Source organism: Stegodyphus dumicola, chromosome X1 (genome assembly GCF_044657685.1).
Source record: "Stegodyphus dumicola isolate Sdum_Otavi_A_Nest chromosome X1, ASM4465768v1".
NCBI classification, from domain to species: domain Eukaryota; kingdom Metazoa; phylum Arthropoda; class Arachnida; order Araneae; family Eresidae; genus Stegodyphus; species Stegodyphus dumicola.
The window spans coordinates 250240878-250253098 of NC_140780.1; the positions used below are offsets into that span (position 1 = coordinate 250240878).

The 12221-nt window shown below is 29.2% G+C and overlaps 1 protein-coding gene across 2 annotated transcripts in view; it reads right to left on the bottom strand.

The window, feature by feature from the left end:
- Positions 1-12221, bottom strand: part of ACC (acetyl-CoA carboxylase) — a 231818-nt gene that overhangs the window by 125758 nt on the left and 93839 nt on the right. For both annotated transcript variants that reach the window (XM_085807436.1, XM_085807435.1), the window contains exons 5-8: positions 7313-7451; positions 7122-7231; positions 3796-3877; positions 3579-3677 (exon numbers count right to left, since the gene is read on the bottom strand). In XM_085807436.1, coding sequence (XP_085663562.1) covers positions 3579-3677; positions 3796-3877; positions 7122-7231; positions 7313-7451 — 430 coding nt within the window. The remainder of the gene's footprint in view (positions 1-3578; positions 3678-3795; positions 3878-7121; positions 7232-7312; positions 7452-12221) is intronic.

The window sequence follows — 12221 nt, forward strand, 5'->3', positions numbered from 1 at the left end:
ACTGCACTTTAAGAATTTATATTGTCTTAACATTGTTTTAAATAACTGATTTTTATTTGAATTTCCTGTGTTTTAATTCTATGTTCTAATGGAAGATTAATTTTGATTTCAATGGAAGTCAACACAAGTTAAATTTCGTTTCGGCTCTGAACGAAAAGTGCTTACGTAGCAAAATATTTTTATTCTGATTGATAAATGTTTCCGGTGTGCATAATTCTTTTAGTATTTTTATAACTGTATTGCTATCTATGAATGAGTTGTGTGTTTTGTTTTATTTTATTTTATGAATAATATTAACAGATATTTTCTTTTCCTCTTTGAGAATAGAAATGATTAAAAAGTGAAGAGTTTTATATCGTATATTATTTAAACGGTGCCACTAATGTTTTGTTTTTATTCAATAAGAATACTTCTTTTGAATTAATGTTTTATTTACCGTTATTCTAATATTTGCTACATTTTTTAATTGTGAGTTTATAAAAATTTTTAATTATTATTTTGTAATATTTCAGAACAACTTATATGTCTAATTGTGTTTTACAAAGAGAACCATAGTCGAAAATTAATTTCTTAAAGCATTTAAGGATTTTGTAGACATCACAGGCATAACTAATAGAAGATTTATCAAAGTTAAATTCTATTTTTGTGATTCTTATGTTTACTAAATTTGTGTATTTTATTGTCCATTTGGCAAGTGTACCAATCCTTGTAAAATGTTAGCTTCGTTTTCGAAGTAATCTCAGATCAATGATATTTTCGATGTTGTTTTTCAAATATTATGTAATTGTTAGGGGTAATAAAGAAACTCATAAAATTTCTGAACATATAATTTTTCTTCAAACAAATATTGAACTTTTCAACGGACATTGAAAGTACGATAAAATGCATTTTTGGGACTAACCAGAAAAAGGATCTGCAAGTGTTAGCCACAAAACCCAGTCTGCCCTTCTCAGATAATTTAAAAGTGATTCAACTCAAAGAGCTACTTATGCACGTAAAAAAATATATATATATATATCCATAAATTTCTAATTACGCTAAAAATTTGAAACATCCACTTGAATGAATCTTCGAAGTGACGAAGGTAAACATCTACATACAAAACAGCGTACTCAAGCAAATCCCTTATTGCAAAAATTCAAGAGAACTGCTTGGAAGCAGGAGGAGATTCAACCCCATGTAATGAAAGTTTAAAGAGAATCATCCTGATTCTATGGAGGTTTCAGTGAATCATCCTGATTCCATGATGTATGAAGAGAAACATCCTGATTCTATGCTGCATGATGAATCATCCCGATTCAATGAAAGTATGAAGAGAATCATCCTGATTATGTGTTGTGTGATGAATCATCCCGATTCAATGAAGTTTGAAAAGAGTCATCCTGATTCTATGCTGTACCATGAATTATCCTGATTCAATGGAACATGAAGGGAATCATTCAGATTCTATGTTGCTGATGAATCATCCCGATTTAATGAAGAGTATGGAAAGCACAAAAATATATTATGGTCATCAACGTCTTACGAACGAGGTGATAGAGTATAGGAGACGAGGCAGACCACACCAACATGATTTCTGGCTCTTTGCCGAGACATCGTACAAGCCAGAGGGCGAGTCTGCAACCCCACGGTTCAATGAGCGCCACCTAGCGGCCACCGAAATAAACACCAGCAAAAAAAAAAAGGCTCCAGCCTTCAGTCAATGTGCGGGAGTCATGAACTAAGCATGATATTTCCCCAAAAGATGAAACACCTTTGCATTTATTAATTATTGTTAATTGATCGGAAGGTTGGTTTCTTCCCCTTGAAAAGTGAAAGAATTTCTGGTGAATGACGACAATTACTTGGTTTACTGATTACATTTTAATTTTAATTATACCTTTTTAAAAGTTTCCATTTTCAATTTATTAATTCATATTTGATGTTTCGATTTTAAAAAACTTTCAAGATTCATTTTTTAAACATGCTTATAATTTACTTCATTCCACTAAAATTCTAACTACCCTTATCAAAGGAGATAATATACTAAATAATCCATTACTAAATAAATTATTTTATATATAAAAAAAAACACCATATGTATGCAGAGTGGTAAGGAAACTATTTTTCTCTGAATAACTGGTGAATAGAATCAGCTACAGCTATAAATGTTATGTCTGGCTATAATAAAGGGGTATACCCAACAGAATGAAACCACTTGTAGTTCCTCTTATATGCAAAATTCACAGCTTATCAATACTATCTCAAAAACCATAAGCAATACCGTAAAAATTCAGTTACCAAGTTGTACAGCATTGTCGATTCATTGTTGATAAGACATATTTCGAATACACATATGATAAATACCTCTCAGTATAACATAAAATGTTCAAAAATAATGGATGGCATTTTATTGCAATATTTAAAGAATATAGATGCAGATATGAGCACAAATATATAGTTTAATGGGTAAACATATATTATGTCAACACAGCTAGATTGCATCAGATGATAAAACAAAGGATGCAAATGTACTTGGAAGGTTTATAAATTAATGTGGAACATGTTTGAAGAGGATACTATTTATTAGAATGCACATTTATATCTAAAAGGTTATCGCTACAAACACATTTATGGCTACCAGAAGTCACATTACTGCCTTCATTAGTGATATGACATCACAGATCTAGAAAACTATAGTCCATAAGCTTAAAATAGGCATTCCAAGGCCACTGTCAGCCCCCCATTGGTAATTGTAACTCAAGTCATCATCAATGCATATAATATCATTTCAGACAGTATTTTTAGTGAGCCTTCATTCATGCAACATTTATGAAATAAAATCCACTAAACAGAAATCAAGTGGGGCAAAATTAGAAGGGAGTTGCCTTTTTTCTCTAAAGTTGATGTGAATAACCTTGAAGTTCCTATTTTAAAGTAACATACTAGAGTAGATGACATCATATACACTTGATCTTTCATATAACTCCAAAGACGAAATCCATCTGAATGTTCTTGCGATTGTAAACAGCATTTAAATGTGCCACCATAACTGATATTGTCCTAATATACCTTAATACCTATAAATAATACCTAATATATGTATTTGCTTTGATATATAATTGCACTTGGATACTCTTAAAAAAATTCCCATTTTGCTTTAAGAGAAAATTCATATTTCATGAAAACAAAGCCGTTTTTGGATATCTTTGGCTGTACAGGCAAAGATTTATCACATCCATATGTACAATATCTTTGCATACAATATCAGTGATGATCTACAATTTTGTAGCTTTTTTTCCCAGCAATTTTTTAGATGAGTTTTTGATTTTCCATCATAAGAGGTGTTACAACTGATGGAATTCATATAGGAATTATATACATAGCAATAGCTAATGTTGTTTACCAGTTATTTAGAGACAAATGAAATCATAATTTCCAAATTCTGAAATTCTAAAGTTCTATTTCTTCAAACACATTTTCCTTTAAAATATGGCAATACTTAAGTTATCAATATATATTTATACCTAGAAATTTATTACTCTGAATCACAAAAATGTCATATTTTATGAAGTACATTTATTTATTAAAAGCCATACCAGAGCCACTCCATGGTAATGTAGGAATACCTGCAGTTTGAGCTACTATGGAAGATGCTATTTTGTCCCCAAGAGACCACATAGCCTTTTCTGGAGGACCTATCAATTTTAGAACATTTTATTTATAATCCGTCTAATATATATATATATATATATATATATACTTATATGAACTGCATAAAAGCTAATACAAAAGTTAACATGAAATCTGCATTACCCATAAATGCTATTCCATTTTTATTAAGAAGTTCTGGCAATTTTGGATTCTCTGACGCATGACCCCAACCAGCCCAAACAACCTAAATTATCATTAAAATAAACAAAATTAACTGAAAAAATTAGCACATGAATAGTAAAAAATTAAATGCTTTACAAGTTATAAACTTTAAATGACATAATTGCTGTGTCAGCAAATGTGGTATTTTCGAGATATGTATATAATATAGATAATTATTAAATGAGAAATTATTTCAAAATAAAAGCAAAGATATGATTGATAAATGTGTATATAATATAAAATCCATAAACTGCATATAATATCTTTATATTCTTAAAAGTTCATATAATATATAGTGTTATTTCTCTTCATTTAACTCTTATAACTCTTCTTTAACTTTTCTCTCCATTTAACTCTTTTAGTTTGCAGATTTTTGACTAGCATATATAGTTTAAATATAAAACTAAAAATTAAAGTCACATGCATAAAACTATTTCAGCTTGCACAGTTCCATCAAAGCTTTGCAGAAATCTTGTAGTGCATATGCATATCTGTTAGCTCATTGCTGATAATATCTCAACAGAAGCTTTACTTTTCCAGCTTATTTGAAGAAGGCCACTACTGGCATAATAATTGACAGTCTGGCAAGCACTGACCTTTGTGGGGGAATACAGAGGAAAGGCAAAAATGAAAAGACTAAAACCTCTTAAAAATTGCATGCTGAGAGAAACAATGCCAAGGTATTAGATACTAGACTGAAACCTACTTGCTTCATAATCTGAAACTTAAGCAGTCTCTGGTTTCACTCTTTTTAAGTGAAACATTTACATTAACAGTACACAAACCCCCAAAAAAATCAAAGACCAAAAAAAAAAAAAAAAAAAGTAACGGAGAGAAAAAGGAATGAAACAGAATCCTCAAGTTTTAGTCAATGACGTAGGCATGCTCTGTACAAAAGTTCCAATAGAAGAGTTTTTTAAACCAGTTTTTCAAGTGCATGAATACCAATGAATTATGTGTTTAGAAGATTCTTGTTTTCTCATCTAAAACATCATGTCTTAATCTTTAAGACTTCATAAGATACAGTTTCTATGACCAACAGATCAGTTAAACTCATTTTTATGCAAATACTCTTTAAAAAATTCTAGTAGTTAGCACAATGTAAAATGCTTTTTTGGAGGGGGAGGAAAAGGGATACCAGTATAAATTGCAGCCAAGACATTGAAACTTTTCTGCATGTTATATACCTTTCACACATTTGAATGCATAACCCAACAGAAAGATAAATGATTTTGTGTCACTAGTTTTTCATCACATTAGTTTCGTGCCACTAGTCACATTAGTCTTTCATCCGATACTAACTGAATTGGAATGTTTTTATTGTTTATGTTATCTATTCTGTATTTCTAAAGTGTTTTTCTGTGCTCCATATTTTTTAATCAAAACCCAACTTTGCTTTTATGGAAAACTTCAATATAATACACTAAACTTTTATAATTCAGTTACCTGTAGAATGCATTCCTGAAAAATAAAGCATTGTTAAAAAGTGAAGGTGTTGTCTAAGTGGGCATCTGTTTCACTCTTGCTGGATCAGACAGCAAAATCAAGTTGTTAGAAGTAAATCAATCGTGGAGGGGGGGCTGAGAAGTTAGATTATTAATACAGTAACTGAAAAATAATTTAACAGACACAAAAAATTACTACGTACAAAAACCAATCAAATTTTAAATACGAGATATGTATAAATACCCTATTTCACAACATTCCTAATATTTTGCAGTGTTGTAAAATTATGCCATTTGGTCATGCACAAATTAGGTCTTGAGTCATTATTTAATTTAATCTTGTCAAAACTACTTTATCTTTTAAACTTGATAATGCAGTTACTTGTTTATTCTAGATAAGAGAATAAAATTAATTTGGACGTGAACTTTCTGATTGGCACGACTGCTTTTACACAGTTATCAAACGTTCTTCCCATTTAGTGTATTATATTACCTTATTACTTAAAATAATTCGTTTTTAATTTTCGTTAATGATTTAAATATTACCTTAATGAAAGGAAGTTCATGAAAAATATTACAATAATTAATTTTACAAATGTAGTAAATAAATCCTGTTTAAATATAGTTTTTTTATAAGTAGATCCAAAAGCCGTGCCACTAACACGTTTAAGTGAATTTTCTGTTTTATCTTTATTATTTTAAAATTGTTTAGATATTTTATTTCTCTGTCTCGCACTTGTACAATTGAAATAGCATTTTATATAGTCATAAAAAGAAAATCAAAATATAAATGTTACTAAATATTCAAGGTTATCAATACAATGACAAAATAATTTAGACTGGTACACAAATATCATTAAATTAAAAAATATATATAAATTACTAAAAAGTACTTACAAAAATAAGTTGAACATTTCTTGAATAAAGCATTTAATTAATTAAAGTAATTATAATCTACATACCATTTCTTTTTGCATTAAACTTCAAAGATGTACTAAAAAATAAATTGTTCATTTTTGTAATATTAAGCTTTGAAATGGGAAAATAATTTCAGAAACATAACGGAAATTAAATACCCAAGGATTTAAAACCTAAAACTCAGATCAACAGCTAATAATATTAGACGTTTTTCATTCATGAAAACACTCAGCTTTCACGCTAAACATTTTTACTATTCTCTTGAATTTTGTAGTTTCTTCTTTCTACTTGTTATCTCAACAATAATCATAATTAGGGGTGCTAAATTCGATGGAATTAAAGCAATAATCTTACTTTTTTTAATGAAATTCATGATTAAAATATTAAATGAAGCATCAAATATAAACATAAAACTACAATTACAAAACTGCACATTTTAAAATTTTGATCATGTAAAACAATGAACCTGAATCAAAGAAATTAAGAACTTGTTCAACAGTTTATCAAAATATGTAAAATGAAAACTGAATCCAATTTCTTAGCCATCCCATTTATTGCACTAAGGAATCATGTAAAGTACCTTTAATCTCGCATTGATCATGTTATTCTCCAAGATATTTATAAGTATTTTACTGTAAATTGTCATTTTTATTAAAAAACTTACATTTCATAACAATAAATTGCTTTTAAAAACTTGAATAAATCAGGAATCTTTTGAATCATTTTTAAAATTTCAGTATATATACTAATAACAAATGTACCAGAATGTGAAACTCTTTTTAATAACATTTTTCATCACAGCAAACATAATTTTTATGTCAAAAAAAAATCTTAAAAAATCGATATATTTATATACAGAATAAAAAATTCTGAAAGTGAGTAATTTTGTAACTGAAAACAAACCTGCACATTCATTCTTTTTGCAATATCCAATATCAATTCAACATTGGCATAGTTGTTATTGTTTGTTCCACCAGGAACAGGAACATAATGATCAGCAAGTTTGATGTATTCTACATAAAGTACAAGATAATATAAAGTAATGTATTAATAAAAAAAAATTTATTAAATCACTTTAATGTGAAAATAATTACCAGCATTAGCTTTCAGATCTTCAGGTGTCACCATAACAACAAAGCGTATTGCTCTTTCATTTCTAAACATTTCATAAGCCCATCTTCGAATTGAACGCATGCACTTAACAGCAGCAATACCGTTATTTGCAATTAGTACCTTCAAACAGAAAAGAAGAAAAGTAATTTATTATTTTAAGGGGGAAAAATGAGCATTCATAAAAAAATCAATTTTAACACTGAAAAAAAAAACTGGGAGAAATCAAAAAGAACCTGATAGAAGAAACAAAAAAAGAACCTGATAGAAAAAAAACAAATTATGAATTTTCTTTACAATTAAAAAATATTGCAGTTTCTTTACAATTAAAAAATGCAGAAATGTAAATTCATGGAACTAAGTGCAAGTGGTAAAATGATACAAGAGATGCAATCTGCTTTTCATTTGATACATGCAGTCAGGTTAAAACATTGTGGTTTACTTATTGGCATATATAATCTGCACACAATTCTTCATCGTCACATTCTATTCTATTGTAGTCCAATTTTAGGAATTTACTGTAAAAAAAGTCATATTATTGTAAAAATATCACTTTATCATCAATTAAAAAATCCACCAATAATTCTTAGAAAACATGTTTGTCTCCCGCACTTTTTAATAATTTTAATAATTTACACAAAATGAGTTTAGTCATTTCCCATGCTTTTAATAACAACATGCACAAAATAAGTCGTTTCCTACTTAAAATACGTTAAATATATGCATTGCTTATTTTAATACAATAAAACACATTTTGCACATTTTTTAAATTAAGAAAACAAATACAAAATTCCTCATGACCCACGAAGTTTTCCACGAAGCTTACAGATGTAAGTAAGTAACTCACAGTACAAGGAATTCAACAATAAAAACAAAATCTAGGCCTGGAGAGAGCAAAGAAAATTTATATAAAATAAAAATACTAAAATATATCATGAATAATTAAACTATGTTAACACCCCTGTAAAAGAAAATAAAGCAACTTTAATGTAATACAATAATAATAAAAATGAAATAATCATTAAAATTAATACTGATACAAAGGAAAAATGACAAGTACAAAACATCAATACATAATGTAATCATACATGGACAATATATAAAATAATATAATGACACATAAAAGATAAAAATCCAATCATATAAATAATAATACTAAAAGTTCAAAGAACAAATAAAGTCACGCAAGACTTGATCTCGGAACTCCTAACAAGATCATAGAAAACAGGAAGACAGCAAATAGAAAACTGCCCTAAACTCACTTTAAATGCAGTTCTGTCGCATTAATGCAGTCATATGCAACCTACTACAATGCAATTAAATATGTTCCCCACCTTCTACAGCATTGCTGCAAACACAGAGTTCACTAGTAACAATACTGAAATGAAGTAAATTGAGTAAGTTCATCAAAATATGGGTAAGTTTATAATCCGGTTGAAAATGCCTACTCTTAAGTCATTGAAGAACACTTGGGAAAAATCTCTATCGACTAGGGCCTTCGAAGAAGCAAGATATTCTGCATTCCAATCAACTACAGCTCCAAGCCACATGCTTCTAATAAAATATGGGAGCAGACAATATTAAATCAATCATGATACATCGCTTGCTTAGCCAATTGGTCAGACCTCTCATTACCGAGAATACCACTGTGGCCTCAAACATAGGTAAAATGAGCATCTGCAGCATGTCCAATTGCATGTAATATAGAGTGAATTTCTATCACCAATTTTTCAGTCTTTAGTATATTATATAGAAGAGAGAGAAGAAAGTAAATCTGTGCAAATAAGATATTTAAACGTCTCATTTTTATGACAAGAGTTTTGTATCCATTTAACGGCAAGATTTAAGCTCAGAAGCTCGGCTTAAAAAAACAGAACATGCATCTGGTATCCTATATTGAACAGTTACATTCTCCCTATCATTTTCATAAATAACATATGCAAGGCCAGCCTTTCCATTTAACTCACAACCATCTGTGAAAAAACTAATACTATATTCTTGAAAAACACTATTATCATAACTAACAACTATCACAGGTTTTCTGTCTGAAGGGTGAGGTAAATCTGAAAAAGAAAGCATCCTATTCAAGGGATTGCAAGGGTTGTCATTAGGAAGTCTATCTCTAAAATCCAGATCATTTAAGATAATTAAATCAATAGGCAGAAGACCAGAAGTAATGAATGCTACCTCATAACTAACAGTCCTGTAAATACAAATAATATGGAGAAATCTTGCTTTGAGCCCTCCTAAGAAGTTTACAGTTCATTTTCTTCCTAAAAGAATTCCCCCAAGCTCTTGAAACATAGGACATAAGTGGTAGAATGGCTTGACTATAAATCAGTTTAAGAACATCACTTTTGACCCCATGGGTGTTCTTTGAAATTTGTAGTAAACCTAGAATAATGTTTTCACACTTACTGGAAATATAAGAAATATGTTGCTTCCACTGTAATTTGTTGCCCACAATAATTCCTAAATATTTTATCCACTGAACTTCTTCAATAAGCTCACTTCCGAGAGTTAAATCAATCTTATTAGACGATGCTAATTTTTTTGTGTATCAACTTTCAACTTTGAAGGGTTAAATTCAAGCTTGTAGTGCTTTGACCAATCAGAAATATAGTTTAAAATATTCTGAGATTGAGGACTGGAGTCATTAATGTTCTTACATTGTACAATAACAAGTAAATCATCTGCAAAATCGATTTGGTAACTGTTCTGGAATTTTCTCAAATCATTCATAAAAAGATTCCAAATAAAAGGACCAAAAATGGAATACCTGAGGACATCCTTTCTCCAAATCAAATTTTTTCATCATATTATCCAAAGTAATTTCAGCAGAACGAAACTGCAAGAAACTCTTCATTAAATAAAATATATTCTTAGGGACTTAGGGATGCCTAAGGAAATACAGAACACCAGGTCATCATGCATTATCAAATGCACATCTAACATCCAAGAAAATAAGAAAGCTGACATAATTCCTATGCTTTCCCTGAGCAACAATATTACATAATCGAAGCAAAGCATCAATCATCAGCAGACCTTTGAGGAGTAATTCCATACTGATCTTCACTCAAAAGACCAGAATGACCAAGAAAATAGTTAAGTCTATTTACACATGGTTTCTCAAGACACTTGCCTATACATAAAAGTAAACTAATACAATGAAGGCTAGCAATTTTTTTCATTATTTCTATTTTCCAATTAGCTTTCATTCACTTCTTCCAAAAAAAGAAAATTCTCTGCAGTCTTCTGGCTATTGCTTTTCCAATGGCAGAGTAATTTAAGATTGTTGATACTGGTATTTGACCCAAGTTCAAACCCTCACGAATAAGATGGCTGCATGGCTAATATAATGAACACGAATACAAGCCATTAATTATGAATTAATAATGAACATGAATACAAGCCAGTTTTCCTTCAAAGTCATCATACATGAAAGTAAGCATCTTTCTTCTTAGGCAGATGGGTCTCATATATTTTGCCTTAGCCATGTAATAAAACCTATCATATTATTTTAAAAAAATATCACCAAATGAAGTAGATTTCATTTCATTACTTCGGTTCACTTTTTGTGTAAAAAGACTGTATGTTGTAAAAATTTTCAAGCTAATGCTTAAATAAGTCTGTCATCAAATCTCTTACATGATTTATTCCCAAATTTTACAAGGTTTTAAAATTTCTTTAAGTACAGTAACGTGTTTTCCTCATTAAATTTTAATTTATTTTTTAACATTATCATAATATACATTACAACCAGTACTTATATTCAGCCAGAACCCTGGGCAAGCCTACTTTTGAGAGAAATTGTAACACAGCCAAAGCTCATTGAAGGCTAAAATCATATGAAGTCCAACAGTTCATTTGTTACAAAATCAGTCTGCAGTATCAATACAAAATTTTCTTATTCGTGTATTTTTTACTGCAGATTCTTGTAATCAAATATTCAATTTAGAAAAAGCAATTTTTTTTTTTTTTTTTTTTTTTTTTTTTTTTTTCATTTATAGATATCGTATTTTTCATGAAACACTTGAACAAACAGCACATTCAATAATTTAAAATGTGTTAAAATTTCATTCAAAATATTTTCTTTTATTCTTTGTACCCTATGTTTACAAGCTTTAATTTATTCACTTTCCAGTTTTACATTGTTATTATGCTTTTTAACATATTTTACTTATTAATGTAATTTATTGTCATCTATATTCATAGCTCATCATATTTAATTTAATTACTCATTATTTATTACAGTATTTATTTTAGTTTTCACATTTATAGAGAAAATTCCATAGAGCCCAGCACATTATATTCTAAAAATTATCATTAATTATAATCAAATATTCTCGGTCATTAAGAAAGTAATCAGAAGCTGAAGGATATAATTGCATTTACACTACTAATTGGATAAATACAAAATGTGAAATATGAAAGCACTTAGTAAAAAAATTCTATTAAATTAATTGCAGGATGAAATTAGTCACATTGCTAATTTCACTTTTTATTCAAAGGACAAAGTCCAGCTATTTTAGCAGAAGCTAAAATTAAAATAGTGATAAAGGGAGGGGGAACAGTATGCAAGAAACACCAGGACTCACACTAAGGACTTTGTGGATGTTAACCAGGCAAATTAACAATCATACCAGATTATCTGGCTCTGATTATTGATGTAAAATAGGGTTTCCCAACCTCTTTCTTGCACCTTTTAAAAGCCTTTTAAAAAGAAGGGTATTTCTTGTTGACCTCCTTACATTTTTTTCCTATGATACACAGCCAACAATATAATCATAATATGAATAAATGAACACAAATAACTAAAAGTTATCAAATAGTCTCAGAAATATGAACAAAACTTTTGAGGGAAAAAATGGTTTACTAGATTTATGCTTTATT